This window comes from Aquarana catesbeiana, linkage group LG01 (assembly GCF_042186555.1).
Source record: "Aquarana catesbeiana isolate 2022-GZ linkage group LG01, ASM4218655v1, whole genome shotgun sequence".
Classification (NCBI taxonomy): Eukaryota; Metazoa; Chordata; class Amphibia; order Anura; family Ranidae; genus Aquarana; species Aquarana catesbeiana.
Genome location: NC_133324.1, coordinates 745,385,642 through 745,401,794, shown reverse-complemented (window position 1 = coordinate 745,401,794; position 16,153 = coordinate 745,385,642). Strand labels below are relative to the sequence as shown.

The window sequence follows — 16,153 nt, the reverse complement described above, 5'->3', positions numbered from 1 at the left end:
ACTTAAAAAGTAGGAGGAGGAGGCAGACAAATGGGATTTCGCCTTTTGGGTGAAGTTTTGCTTTAAGAGGTCCGTCCATAGAGGGAGCACGGCCGCCACTTCCCCTATCCATGCGTCCAGCCCCATGATCTACATATCAGTGGTGCCGGACCATGGATTTCAATGCGGGTGTTTTTTGAAGCACCTGATTAGAGCCAGAGGCTCTAATAGGCTTCAAAAAAGTGTGGCCTTGGAGCACAGAGCATTGCCCTCTGAGGCCACCCAGTTGTGTTACCATAGCGAATGAATTTTCGCTATTTTCACACTAAAGTTCCTCCCTGCCAATCAAGAGGCAGGTCTGTGAGACCTGTTTCTCGATTGGCCAAAGCGTCAGGAAATCCTATTGGATGCCTAGCTCTTTGGCGGAAGAGGAGACACACGGCGGAGGAAACCGCTGGAGGAGCAGACACCGAAGCCGTCCTGACCGCTGCCCGCATTCCAGGAAAGGAGGAGAGGACACCACAGCCCCGCGGGTAAGTGCCGGACTGCCGGGAGGGGTGGGGGTGTTTAAGTGCCGTGCCATGCCGCCGGGGGGGGGGGGGATTCTTTGTTTGCCGCCCCCCCAAAAGAACTCCCCAGCTGCCACTGGCTTTAAGCCTAATACACATGATGAAAAAATCAGATGAAGGATCAAACATCTACTGAAATACAATGTTGCAATAGGAACGTGTGAACTGCTCATTATCTGGTGGTTTCTGTGGAAATCTGTTAGCCCTTTACTTGCCATCAGAATGTTGCATTATATATAGAATTTATATAGCAGTGGTAGTAATGATGGCACTGAAGAAGAGGGTTGTACAAAGCCTTTTTGTCATGTTTTTAAATGATGTGAAAACGTTTAGAGAAGGGAGGCTACTATAGTATCTGATGCTTAGTTTGAGTAAATAGTTTCATGAGTGCAGGACTTTTTCCTTTTTTTGATCTTGTTTTTGTAGCAATAGCCTTTATTTTGTGGTGCACTGTTTTTCGTTTTGAAACAGGAAGTTTCGAAATACTTAGGGAACGGGGTGGGGGGATGGCTAATGGGGATAACCTTTTTTTAGGGCTTGCCTGGAATTCTAATAGAAAAAAAATACTAAAAAAGTAAAAGGTTGTAAATGATTCATAATCAGCAATGTTCACCACTGTTTCTACAGCTTAAAGTGTTACTAAACCCACAACAGTAAAATCAGTCTGTATATGAAGTAAAGCATGCTTGTTATACTGACTGTGGAACCTAAGGTGTTAATCTGCATTGTGTAAAAAAAGCTGCTTGATATTGTCTTCTCTTAACCTCGCCTTCTTCTACTGTCCCCAATCTATCGGCCGATAGAACAGAGCCTTGGAGGCAAGCTGCACATGTTCAGCTGGGTGTGTATTGCTAGAGAGTTTTTTTTTTTTCTTGGGAGGGTGCATGTGACCAGCACAGGGCAAATCAGCACTGTCCAGACAGAGGGTCAGGGGTCATGTAAACTCATAGGACAATCATGAAAACTCCTCCTACAAGCGTTAACCAGTCACTGATAGAAGTCACAAGACTGCTATATACTGCTGATGAGAAAAGGTTTTTAGCAGTTTAAATTACTAAAATAATTGCATTTACATGTTCTGTATACTGTGGGAGACAGTATAGACCAGACAGATCTAGTGAATACAGGCTACTGGGTTTAGTAACACTTTAACTGATTCCAGACCAGCCGCTGCAGTTATACTGCAGCAGGTTGGCTTCCCTGCGCGAGCCGTTGTAGCTGTACGTTGTGTAAACACACAAATCCCGGTTCTCTCAGGGGAGTAGAGACAGATTGTGTGCTCCTATTAAGTAGGAACACCGATTGGTCTCTTCCCCTAGTCAGTCCCATCCCCCCCACAGTTAGAACACACATAGGGAACACAGTTAACCCCTTGATCGCCCCCTAGTGTTAACCCCTTCCCTGCCAATGACATTTATACAGTAATCGATGGCTATTTTTAGCTATGATCGCTGTATAAATGTCACTGGTCCCAAAAAAGTGTCAAAAGTGTCTGATCTGTCCGTCGCAATGTCGCAGTCACGATAAAATTTGCTGATCACTGCCATTACTAGTAAAAAATAAATAAATAAACAAATAAAAAAGCCATAAAACTATCCCCTATTTTGTAGACGCTATACATTTTACATCAATATACGCTTATTGCAAATTTTTTTTTTTTTTTTACCAAAAATATGTAGAAGAATACATATCGGCCTAAACTGAGGAAAAAATGTGTGTTTTTTTTTTTTTAATTTGGGATATTTATTATAGCAAAAAGTACAAAATATTGTGTTTTTTTTCAAAATTGTCGCTCTTTTTTTTGTTTATAGCACAAAAAATAAAAAAAACGCCGAGGTGATCAAATACCACCAAAAGAAAGCTCTATTTGTGGGGAAAAAAGGACATCAATTTTTTTTGGGTGCAGCATCACACGACCGCACTTTGTCAGTTAAAGCGACGCAGTGCCGTATTGGAAAAAATGGCCTGGTCAGGAAGGGGGTAAATTCTTCCAGGGCTGAAGTGGTTAAAGGAGGACAGTGAGATTTGTGCAGTAAAATATTGTTCATAGTGAATTGCAGGAACTGTTTTTGCTAGAAATGTAATTGCTCACCTGCTTTATTAAATCATCACCAGTAACTACGGCAATTTTCATATCCAGACCTGATTTCTTTATTATTTCTTGTAAAGCAGCACCACAGCCCAGGGGGTTGGTTCCTCCCGCATTACTGATCACACGAATACCTATTACAAAAATAGGAACATCATACATATGGATCTGCAATCTGGCAGTGCTGGTATTGTCAAAAAGCATTACTGAGTTGCTCAGACTTACTTACTCATCCCTTTAGAATACAAACTCAACATTCTAAATGTGCTCTGAATTCATAAACCAGTTTAGAACCACAGTATTTTCACCAGGATATATTTTTGTTGCCGTTTCAGTGAACCTCTTATCTCCATGACCTGTTCACCCAACAAATTATGCATCTTTTCTAGTTAGCAAGAAAATCAAAAAATGAAGTAAATATATGTCCAAATACACCTCTGCAAAAACAGATACATTATATTAATGATCTGCTATTTTTTTTACTCAGCAATAGATCACTTCTGCTGTGACCTATTTCTGCATGAGGAGGGCAACTTCCACTATGCAATATGACTAATAGTTAATGATCTTAAACTGGTTGTAAAGCCTAAACATTTTATACCTTAATTCCTTGCATTAAGGTAAAAAATGTTTCAGTATGTGTATCGCCTCCTCCCCCCCCTTAAACGTTCCTGAGTCAGATCTCAATCCAGTGCTGTGCCTGTCTGCAGTGGCTCTCTTCTCCCTACTCTCACAGGCTTTACTGACAGCAGCGGGAGTCATTGGCTTCCGTGGGTGTCAGTCAAATCCTGTGATGAGGCCCGAGCCTCATTGTCTCTGTCTATAAACGCAGGCAGCGCAGCTCAGAGAAGTCCTGCGGGTGTCCACACTAGAAAGCGGGTTCCCTTGGTGGCACACCAAGAAGAGGAGGAGCCAGGAGCACTGTTGGGGGACCTAAGAAAAGGATCGGGGTTGCTCTCTGCAATAACATTATACAGAGCTGGTAAATATAACATGTTTGTTATTTTAAGGAAAAAAAAAATGACAACTGCATGACAAATGCATGAACGCTATGGTTGGCCACAAGGAGAAAAGAAAATTCCCATCAATTTCAGGTATGGAGGAGTCATATGGCAACACAGTAGACATGTGCACTGCCGAAAAATTTGTTCGTATTCGTTTTTTTTTTTTTTTTTTTTAGTTTTTCGCGTCATTGGTTATGATCGCAATTCATAATTTTGTAAATTTGAAAATTCGTGAATTCGAAAATCTGAACATAAGAAAGAAAATCTGAAAATTCGAAAGAATAATTAACTAATAATAACTAACAATTTAATTATAGGTATTGGAATTTCCTTTCAAATTTGGCTGTTAGTGAACGTAACGAATACGAATTTATCCGAAATTACGAATTACACGAAATAACGAATGCCGCATCTAAACAAATGGAACGGAACAAATTAATAATAAATAATAATAATAATACTTTTTTTAAAAATATTATTGTTATTTATTATTATTATTTCATTACGTTCCATTCGTTTTGATACAGCATTCATTATTTCGGATAATTCGTAACTTCCAAATTCCAATACCTATAATTTAATAGTTAGTAATAGTTAAGTTATTATTAGTTAGTTATTATTTCAGATTTTCAAATATTCGGGTCCTTGGATTTTCGAATTTAGAATTTTCGAATTTCCAAATATTTGGAAAAATTTGTTAAATGGGTTTTCGTTAATTCGGATATTTCCGAATTAACAAATTTGTCGAAATTCGTTAAAAAACTAATTTGGAACGAAACGAATTGCACATGTCTTTATTCCAATATCTACAATTTAATAGTTAGTAATAGTTAAGTTATTACTAGTTAGTTATTATTTCAGATTTTCGTATATTTGAGTTTTTGGATTTTCAAATTTATGAATTTTTAAATATTCGAATTTACGAATATTCGGAAAAATTCATTAAATGGGTTTTCGTTAATTCAGATATTTCCGAATTAACAAATTTGTCGAAATTAGTTAAAAAATAAATGTGGAAGAAAATAAATTGCACATGTCTACACCACAGGTGTTTGGTCATTGGGCCAGCACTGTCACACAAGGTGGGGAGTCAAGCTCCAACTGGAGTGATTCAGAACTTATACAGGTTTTCCTTTGCCTTTCTGCCTGACATCTGTAGTGAAAAGTGTTTGGGGTTAAAATGAACAAAGCACAGGTTCACTTTGACATTTCATTCATATTTATTCTGAGCATGCGTGGCACTTTGTGCGTCGGATTTGTGTACACACGATCGGAAATTCCGACAACGGATTTTGTTGTTGGAAAATTTTATAGCCTGCTCTCAAACTTTGTGTGTCGGAAAATCCGATGGAAAAAGTCTGATGGAGCCCACACACGGTAGGATTTTCCGACAACACGCTCCGATCGCACATTTTCCGTCGGAAAATCCGACTGTGTGTACGGGGCATTAGACAATGTTGTCTCCCCATTAAAGAGGATGTAAACCCACTCTCATCTTTTTAAAGTAATGGCATAGTGCTGATCTATAAGGATATACATGCCTCCTGCATGTATCCTTACCTTTCAAATATCTCCCCTTTAGCTGTTTGGAGCCCCCAAAAACTCTGGATTCAGTGGGCGGGTCTGTTGTACGGCGCTGGGTGAGTGGAGTCATGACATCACCAGACTCCCCGCCCACCGCTCCTGTCACTTCATGTGTCACTGTCCAGTAACAGTCGGGGTTGATCGGTGCGGCGGGGACAGCTGTGAGCACGGATCTCCCTGAATGGCTTTTCTGCTGAAAGCCACGGGAGGCAGAGAAGGAAAAGCGGCTGATCAAACGCCATCCAGGGAGATCGGTGCTCACGGCTGTCCCTCCGCTGCACCGATCACCCCCGACTGTCCCTTGTGTCTTCCTCCTCCAGCGCCTAACATGTTCTCCTCCTCAACCACCACCACTTCCCCTTCTTCTCTGGTCCCCCTCCTGTCCTCATCAGCCCGCTGTGTCTTCCTCCTCCACGCCCCCCCCCCCCCATCTGCCGCGGGCTCCCCTCCTCTGCCGCAGGCTCTGTCAGGATGGAGAGTGGAGTAAAGGACCGCTATACATGTCATTTACCGGGGGGGAGTGCTGCTGGACACAGCTATATACAGTATATATATATATATATATATATATATATATATATATATATATATATATACTGTAATATAGCTGTGTCCAGCAGCAAAAACACCCTCCCCCATCAGATCAGTGGAGTGTCTGCAGCCAGGGCTGAGATTATGCTGAGGTGTGGAACATCCAATCCTGGCAGAGCAGCAGAAGAAAGGAGTGGGAGGGAATTAAAAAATACTGCATGTGTCTTAGGCTAGTGCACGAGATATGTAAATCACCTGTCACTCACAGCAAGGGGGAGGATTGGACAAAGTTTTTCTCAGTTTGTCAAGATTTATCTCGCTGAACAATAAAAGAGGATTGCTCAGAGATGGATTAACTCTGTGTGGCAAGACTGGGCTCAAATGATAGGAAATCTTAAACTCTACAATATGACATAAAAAAAAAGTGGCCACTTGAAGAGGTGGGTTAACTAGAGTGCAGTAAACCGCTGAACTGTCAGCTCTCCTAAGGTATAACCCTGCAGGAGTATTATTGGGGTCAGTGTTTAGGATAAAGGGCACTTAATACAACTGCAGTCCTACAAATGAGGAATAATGTTGACAGGAAGGACAGGCTTGTATGGGCTGTCTGTAGACTTGTTGAATTGTAATGTGAAGACAATATTTCCTATGCATGAGTGACCCAAATCCAATATGTATGGTCTGGCCGACACAGTATTGTGTGTTAGTTCATAGGTGAAACAATACTTTCAAAAACTCAGACACAAACATGTGTATAGACAGTACTCCAGGTTATATAGTTTGTACATGGGCACACTGCTGCTGGATAATATCATTCAAATGGCAAAGGACCAAGCTTGTAGTTAACAGACGAATCCTCAGTGTAGAGGTAATAAATTCTATTGCATAAGCATAAGTCGCAGTTTATAAAGTGTAGAGCTATAGATCTAAGCAGCGATGATGTTTCAGAAATCAGTGTATGGATATCTCACATGAGAGGTCCCATCCATCCATGCTGGACAAGTGGTGCTGCAGACACTCAAGGCAGATATCATTTAGCATAAACACTCTCACCTATCCGCTTCTTCAAGTATCTCAATACCCTAGTAGGAAATGATCACTGCAGACCCCAGTGAGGTATAGATTGTTAAAAAAATAAGCAGATGTATCTCCACAAGTCGTTCTTGGGTAGACATCTGCCTAAAAGTTTCTTTTAAACTCCAGTCAAACATTTTTATTTGGTTTTAGATACAGCAGGAAAGGGCTAAAGCCACGTCATAATTTTTGCCACCTGTATTCTTGTTGGCAAACTTTTTCCCTATATCCCCTTAACTGATAAAGGAATTATTTCCAACAGGGATGCAAACAAAATTGATTTTCCGTTAAGCGGGGAAGCATTAAAACCTCAGGCAATGTTTTCATTGATGTCTATGCCTTCCTGTCCTGTTGACAACTCCTGGCTTCTTGTACAGGCGACACTGGCAGAGAAGTGAGGGGAGATCCCCTCAGTAATCTCATAGACACAAATGAAAAAAAAATTACAAAACTCTTAACACCACCATCACTATTCCAAAAATGCCAGGAGTTAGGATTTAAAGGTATTCTTTTGGCAAATATAAATGCTCCAGGTATTATAGATAATTGCTCATTTAAAAATATTGACTATCATTTAAATGCACTACATAAAAATTACCTGAATTTGTCTTCAAAACAGCCTCCTCTTATCCCCTGCACAGAAGCTCTGGGGCTAGGAAAGAGAGGGCCAGTACTATAAGCCAATAAGGTTCTACTGCAGTGCTCACAGTAAACATGCTGATAGGTGGTGAGAACAGCAAGCAGCGCCAATCTAAGTGTAGCAATTAAAAAGGCAAGTTGTATTCATAAAGGATTACACTAACTAGAGAGTGGTGGTAAATGGGCACGTCAAGATCAGCAACCAGGGTGTTCCAGAAGTCCAGAATGGCTTCTCATCACACTCTGTGGCGATGGTGGCTTCCGTTGTCCCAGACTAGATGTGAAGGGCGCAGGAGGAAATCGTCAGCAGGCTGTCTCTGGTCAGGTGGCTGTTGGTGGGCGGCTGCAGAACCATGCACACGTTCGGAACATGGGTGCTCCTTCCTCAGGCAATGCCGTCGGCCATCTTTAGTGAGGTTAACTAGGGCTGGCAGGGTGGGCGGGCCAGTGACATCACCAAGCTGTCCCATAAGCCACAAAAAAAAACACACAGCAAAAATGTCGAGGGGCGGGACCAATGGAAGAGGATATCTCTAAGTGCTGGGTGGCCAAGAGGAGCATGTTATGAATATGTAAAAGGAGCATTTAACGGCACACATCTGTGAAAGCTGGCTCTCCAATTTAAGAATACATAAATATATATATAGATATAGATATATATAGATATAGATATAGATATATATACATATATACAGTGGGGACGGAAAGTATTCAGACCCCCGTACATTTTTCACTCTTTGTTATATTGCAGACATTTGCTAAAATCTTTTAAGTTCATTTTTTTCCTCATTAACGTACACACAGCACCCCATATTGACAGAAAAACACAGAATTGTTGACATTTTTGCAGATTTATTAAAAAGAAAAACTGAAATATCACATGGTCCTAAGTATTCAGACCCTTTGCTCGGTATTTAGTAGAAGCACCCTTTTGATCTAATACAGCCATGAGTCTTTTTGGGAAAGATGCAACAAGTTTTTCACACCTGGTTTTGGGGATCCTCTGCCATTCCTCCTTGCAGATTCTCTCCAGTTCTGTCAGGTTGGATGGCAAACGTTGGTGGACAGCCATTTTTAGGTCTCTCCAGAGATGCTCAATTAGGCTTAAGTCAGGGCTCTGGCTGGGCCATTCAAGAACAGTCACGGAGTTGTTGTGAAGCCACTCCTTCGTTATTTTAGCTGTGCGCTTAGGGTCATTGTCTTGGAAGGTAAACCTTTGGCCCAGTCTGAGGTCCTGAGCACTCTGGAGAAGGTTTTCATCCAGGATATCCCTGTACTTGGCCGCATTCATCTTTCCCTCGATTGCAACCAGTCGTCCTGTACCTGCAGCTGAAAAACACCCCCACAGCATGATTCTGCCACCACCATGCTTCACTGTTGGGACTGTATTGGACAGGTAATGAGCAGTGCCTGGTTTTCTCCACACATACTGCTTAGAGTTAAGGCCAAAAGGTTCTATCTTGGTCTCATCAGACCAAAGAATCTTATTTCTCACCATCTTGGAGTCCTTCAGGTGTTTTTTAGCAAACTCCATGCAGGCTTTCATGTGTCTTGCACTGAGGAGAGGCTTCCGTCGGGCCACTCTGCCATAAAGCCCCGACTGGTGGAGGGCTGCAGTGATGGTTGACTTTCTACAACTTTCTCCCATCTCCCGATTGCATCTCTGGAGCTCAGCCACAGTGATCTTTGGGTTCTTCTTTACCTCTCTCACTAAGGCTCTTCTCCCCCGATAGCTCAGTTTGGCCGGACGGCCAGCTCTAGGAAGGGTTTTGGTCGTCCCAAACATCTTCCATTTAAAGCGGTTGTATACCTTTTTTTTTAACTTTTACCTACAGGTAAGCCATATTATAGGCTTACCTGTAGGTAAAAGTTTAAAAAAAAGGTATACAACCGCTTTAAATGGAAGATGTTTGGGACGACCAAAACCCTTAAGAAAATAAAACCTGTACGGTTTAGGAGATATTCCCCTCGCAATGAGCCGCTGACGGCAGCGGCGCATGCGCACAGGGGATTCTCGGCTGAGAGCCCGGCAGCCGCCGGACTTTGCCGGAAAAAAAGTCTCCCACGCGCATGTGCGGTAGTGACGACATCGCGGCTTCGGCGCTGTGAAGGCACGCCGAGGGGAAATGTCAGCTCCCTCGGCGTGGACAGGGTGAGATGCCGGCGCCTCCTTCTAAGGTAAGTATCTCATAATGAGCTAGTATGCGGTGCATACTAGCTCATTATGCCTTTTCCCTTACAGGTGTAGGGAAAAACAGCGGGTTTACTACCGCTTTAAGGATTATGGAGGCCACTGTGCTCTTATGAACCTTAAGTGCAGCAGAAATTTTTTGTAACTTTGGCCAGATCTGTGCCTTGCCACAATTCTGTCTCTGAGCTCTTCAGGCAGTTCCTTTGACCTCATGATTCTCATTTGCTCTGACATGCACTGTGAGCTGTAAGGTCTTATATAGACAGTTGTGTGGCTTTCCTAATCAAATCCAATCAGTATAATCAAACACAGCTGGACTCAAATGAAGGTGTAGAACAGGGGTCTCAAACTGGTGGCCCTCCAGCTGTTGCGGAACTACAATTCCCATGAGGCATTGCAAGGCTGACAGTTACAAGCATGACTCCCATAGGAAGAGGCATGATGGGACTTGTAGTTCTGCAAAAGCTGCAGGGCCGTCAGTTTGAGACCCCTGGTGTAGAACCATCTCAAGGATGATCAGAAGAAATGGACAGTACCTGAGTCAAATATATGAGTGTCACAGCAAAAGGTCTGAATACTTAGGACCATGTAATATTTCAGTTTTTCTTTTTTAATAAATCTGCAAAAATGTCAACAATTCTGTGTTTTTCTATCAATATGGGGTGCTGTGTGTACATTAATGAGGAAAAAAATGAACTTAAAAGATTTTAGCAAATGGCTGCAATATAACAAAGAGTGAAATATATATATATATAAAAAAAAAATTATAATAAAAAAAGAAAAAGAAAAAATACATACAGTACCTTGCAAAAGTATTCACACCACCCCCCTGGCTTTTTACCTATTTTGTTACATTAAAGCCTTTAGTTCAATGTTTTTTTAATCTGAATTATATGTGATGGATCAGAACACAATAGTCTAAGTTGGTGAAGTAAAATTAGAAAAATATATACATAAAACTATTTTTCAGAAATAAAAAATGATAATTGGCATGTGTGTATGTATTCACCCCCTTTGTTATGAAGCCCATAAAAAGTTCTGGTGAAACCAATTACCTTCAGAAGTCACATAATTAGTGAAATGATGTCCACCTGTGTGTAATCTGTGTCACATAATCTGTCATTACATATACACACCTTTTTGAAAGGCCCCAGAGGCTGCAACACTTAAGCAAGAGGCACCACTAACACTGCCATGAAGACCAAGGAACTCTCCAAACAAGTAAGGGACAATGTTGTTGAGAAGTACAAGTCAGGGTTAGGTTATAAAAAAATATCCAAATCTTTGATGATTCCTAGGAGCACCATCAAATCTATCATAACCAAATGGAAAGAACATGGCACAACAGCAAACCTGTCAAGAGACGGCAGCACACCAAAACTCATGCACCGGGCAAGGAGGGCATTAATCAGAGAGGCAGCACAGAGACCTAAGGTAACCCTGGAGGAGCTGCAGAGTTCCACAGCAGAGACTGGAGTATCTGTACATAGGACGACAATAAACCGTACGCTCCATAGAGTTGGCTTTATGGCAGAGTGGCCAGAAGAAAGCCATTACTTTCACCAAAAAACAAAAATTACAGGTTTTGAGTTTGCAAAAAGGCATGTGGGAGACTCCCAAAATGTATGGAGGAAGGTGCTCTGGTCTGATGAGACTAAAATTTAACTTTTGGGCCATCATAGAAAATGCTATGTCTGGCGCAAACCCAACACATCACATGTATATATTAGGGAAAATAATTATTTGATCCCCTGCAGATTTTGTAAGTTTGCCCACTTACGATGAAATTAAGGGTCTATCATTTTTATCATAGGTGTATTTTAAATGATAGAGACAGAATATCAATCAAAAATCAAGAAAAAACACATGATAAAAATGTCAAAAATTGATTTGAAGTTCAGTGAGTGAAATAAGCATATGATCCTTAAGCAAAACAGGACTTAGTACTTGGTGGAGAGACCCTTGTTGGCAAGCAGAGGTAAGACGTTTCCTGTAGTTAGTGACCAGGTTTGCACACATCTCAGGATGGATTTTGGTCCACTATTTTTTACAGATCTTCTTTAAATCCTGAAAGTGGATGTAAACCCTCACATATACCCAGTAAAGTGAACAGCCTCAGATGATACAAAGGGATGAAACAAATCTCCCTACATAAGTTTTACACGCATATCTGCTGTCTTCAGCTTTATCTTTTAGAAAGTACACATCATGTTACAGGTTTTCTCTTCCTGTTCAACACTGAGTCTGAAGTCTGGACAAACAGCCAAGACAGCTGATTGGAGGAAAGGCACACCCCACCCCCCACATTGGCAAAGGAAGGAAGGAATGTGCAGAGCTCTGCTGTGAGAATGCAAGCTGTCTGCTAATCTATTTATAGCAACCTCCCAGGACACAAATTTCAGGCTGCTTTTATCTCATTGTGTCAGAGAACTTGTCAGAAGTTATTAGGCTGATAACAGAGCTACGGAGCAGGAGAAAGCCATGGGACTCTGCTTTGATAGATGTGCCCAGCTCAAATTTAATGAATTGGGTTTACATTCACTTTAAGGTTTCTCGGCTGTCGCTTGGCAACTCGAAGTTTCAGCTCCCTTCATAAATTTTCTATAGGATTAAGGTCTGAAGACTGACTAGGCCACACCATGACCTTAATGTGCTTCGTCTTGAGCCACTTCTTTTGTTGCCTTGGAGGTATGTTTTGGGTCATTGTCATGCTGAAAGACCCATCCATGACCCAGCTTCAGTGTTCTGGCTGACAGAAGAAGGTTTTCTTTTAAGATTTTACAATACATGGCCCCAACCATTGGCCCCTCAATGCGGCAAAGTCGGTCTGTACCTTTAGCAGAGAAACAGCCCCAAAGCATAATGTTTCCACCTCCGTGATTGACTGTAGGGATGGTGTTCTTAGAGTCATAGTCAGCATTTTTCTTCCTCCAAACACGGCGAGTCCTAATCCTCAAGAAGGCATATGTACAGTCATGAACATCTAAATGATTCAGAGAAGGATTGGGAGAAATGGGGATTGCTGTGGTCAGATGAGACCAAAATTGGATCTTTGGCATGAGCTTGACTTGCCGTGTTTGGAGGAAGAAAAATGCTGACTTTAACCTTAAGAACACCATCCCTACAGTCAAGCACGAAGGTAGAAACATGATGCTTTGAGGCTCTTTCTCTGCTAAAGGTACAGGCCGATTTGTATAAACTGTTTTTCCTTTTGGAGACAAATAAAAACGTATCTGTTAAAAAAAAGAAAAATACAGGCCGACTTTGCCGCATTGAATGGATGGGACCATGTACTGTAAAATCTTGTATGAGAACCTTCTTCCCTCAGCCAGAACACTGAAGATGGGCCATGGATGGGTCTTCCAGAATAACAATGACCCTAAATATACCGCCAAGGCAACAAAGGAGTGGCTCAAGAAGAAGCACATAAGGGCATGGAGTGGCCTAGTCAGTCTACAGACCTTAATCCTATAGAAAATGTATGAAGGGAGCTAAAACTTTGAGTTGCCAAGAGACAGCCAAGAAACCTTAAGGATTTAGAGAAGATCTGCAAAGAAGAGTGGACCAAAATCCATCCTGCGATGTGTGCAAACCTGTTCACCAACTAAAAGAAACGTCTTATCTCTGTGCTTGCCAACAACGGTTTCTCCACCAAGTACTAAGTAATGTTTTGCTTGGGAATCAAATACTTCTTTTAATCACTGAACTGCAAGTTAATCTATAGCATTTGTCTTATGTGTTTTTTATGGATTTTTGGTTGCTACTCTGTCTGTATTATTAAAAATACACCTATGATAATTTCTTTGTAAGTGGGCAAACTTACAAAATCTGCAGGGGATCGAATAATTATTTTCCCCGCTGTGTGTGTGTATATACAGTTGTGCTCATAAGTTTACATACCCTGGCAGAATTTATGATTTCTTGGCCATTTTTCAGAGAATATGAATGATAACACAAAAACTTTTCTTTCACTCATGGTTAGTGTTTGGATGAAGCCATTTATTATAAATCAACTGTGTTTACTCTTTGTAAATCATAATGACAACAGAAACTACCCAAATGACCCTGATCAAAAGTTTACATACCCCAGTTCTTAATACCGTGTATTGCCCCCTTTAGCATCAAAGACAGCTTGAAGTCTTTTGTGGTATTTGTGGATGAGGCTCTTTATCTTCTCAGATGGTAAAGCTGCCCATTTCTCTTGGCAAAAAGCCTCCAATTCCTGTAAATTCTTGGGTTGTCTTGCATGAACTGCACGTTTGAGATCTCCCCAGAGTGGCTCAATGATATTGAGGTCAGGAGACTGAGATGGCCACTCCAGAACCTTCACTTTATTCTGCTGTAGCCTTTATTCTGCTGTAGCCAATGACAGGTCGACTTGGCCTTGTGTTTTGGATCACTGTCATGTTGGAATGTCCAAGTACGTCCCCTTTCTGGCTGATGAATGAAAATGTTCCTCCAGTATTTTTTGCTAACATGCTTCATTCACCTTGCCATCAATTTTGACCAAATTTCCTGTGCCTTTGTAGCTCACAAATCCCCAAAACATCAGTGATCCACCTCCTTGTTTCACAGTAGGAATGGTGTACCTTTCATGATAGGCCTTGTTGACTCCTCTCCAAATGTAGTGTTTATGGTTGAAGTCCAACTTCAATGAACAGGGATCCGATTTTGATTTGATTTTGATCCCCGACAATACCAGGCACTGTGTCTGGTATGAATCTTTAGGGGGAACTCCCTGCACAATGTAAAAAAAAAAAACAGCATGGGTTTCCCCTCCAAGAGCATATCAGGCCCTTGGGTCTGGTATGGATTTTAAGGGGAACCCCCACGCTGAAAAAACGGTGTGGGGGCCCCCCAAAATCCATACCAGGCCCTTATCTGAGCACACAGCCCGGCAGGTCCCCCAAGGGGATGGGGACGAGCGAGTGCCCCCCCTCCTGAACCACACCAGGCCGCATCCCCTCAACATGGGGGGAGGGGTGCTTGGGGCAGGGGGGACCTGAGCCCCCCCACCCCAAAGCACTTTGTCCCCATGTTGATGAGGACAAGGGCCTCTTCCCACCAACCCTGGCCGTTGGTTGTCGGGGTCTGCGGGCGGGGGGCTTATCGGAATCTGGAAGCCCCCATTAACAAGGGGGTCCCCAAAACCCGGGCCCCCACCCTATGTGAATGAGTAAGGGGTACATTGTACCCCTACCCATTCACCTTAAAAAAAAACTTAAAAAGTTTATTAAGGTAGCTCCGTCGTCTCTTCCAATCTGTTCTCCCATCTCTGGTACATCTGTGTCCTCCCCTGACGTCTTCTGCCTCTGCCGCTTCTTCTCCCCTCTCCAGTTCTTCTCCCTCTGTTCACTGTCTTCTGCCGGGGCTCCTCCGCTATGTTCTCGCTCTTTTGCTCGCTCTTTTGCTGGGTCTTCTCCGCTGTCTTCTCCCTTTGTTCTTCTTCCGATGTTGACTCGACGCTCTCTCCCGCTCTAATGCCGGGTGCGTGGTGTGCCACTACTTATATTGACATGGGGCGGGGTCACCGTTTGACGTCATACAGAGGCCCCACCCCTTATGACATCACTGCCCAGGGCATGATGGGCGGTGATGTCAAAAGAGGCGTGCCTCCGGTGATCCATCCCATGCCAATATAAGTAGTGGCACACCGCGCACCCAGCATTAGAGCGGGAGAAAGTGTCGAGTCAACATCGGAAGAAGAACAGAGGGAAAAGACAGCAGAGAAGACCCAGCAAAAGAGCGAGCAAAAGAGCGAGAAAATAGCAGAGGAAACCCTGCAGAAGACAGCGGACAGAGAGAGAAGAACCGGAGAGAGAGGGCGGAGAAGAACCGGAGAGGGGAGAAGAACCAACAGAGGCAGAAGACGTCAGCGGAGGACACAGAAGAGAGAGAGAAGAAGAAGAGACGCTGGAGCTGCCTAATAAATTACTTTAAAAATATGTGCAATGTGTTTTATTTTTAAAACTTTCTTTAGGTGAATGGGTAGGGGTACAATGTACACCATACTCATTCACATAGGGTGGGGGCCAGGATCTGGAAGGCCCCTTGTTAAAGGGGACTTCCAGATTCCGATAAGACCCCCACCCGCAGACCCCGACAAACAACGGCCAGGGTTGATGGGAAGAGGCCTTTGTCCTCATCAACATGGGGACAAGGTGCTTTGGGGCCCCCCTTCCCCAAAGCACCCACCCTATGTTGAGGGCATGTGGCCTGGTACGGTTCAGGGGGGGGGGGCGCTCGCTCGTTCCCACCCCCTTCCCTGACCTGGCAGGCTGTGAGCTCGGATAAGGGTCTGGTTTGGATTTTGGAGGGGACATTTTTCCGGCATGGGGGTTCCCCTTAAAAACCATACCAGACCGAAGGGCCTGGTATGCTCTTGGACGGGGGAACCCATGCCGGTGTAATTTAAAAAATTTGGAGTGGAGTTCCCCTTCAAGATCATCAGAGCACAAGTCGCATGCCAAAGTCAGATCAGTCAAGACAGCGA

At 42.9% G+C, this 16,153-nt stretch overlaps 1 protein-coding gene across 3 annotated transcripts in view; it reads right to left on the bottom strand.

Annotated features, from left to right (window-relative positions):
- The window catches only part of LOC141112568 (uncharacterized), a 171,169-nt gene that overhangs the window by 102,795 nt on the left and 52,221 nt on the right, over nt 1–16,153 (bottom strand). For all 3 annotated transcript variants that reach the window (XM_073605505.1, XM_073605523.1, XM_073605514.1), the window contains one exon: nt 2,641–2,771. In XM_073605505.1, coding sequence (XP_073461606.1) covers nt 2,641–2,771 — 131 coding nt within the window. The remainder of the gene's footprint in view (nt 1–2,640; nt 2,772–16,153) is intronic.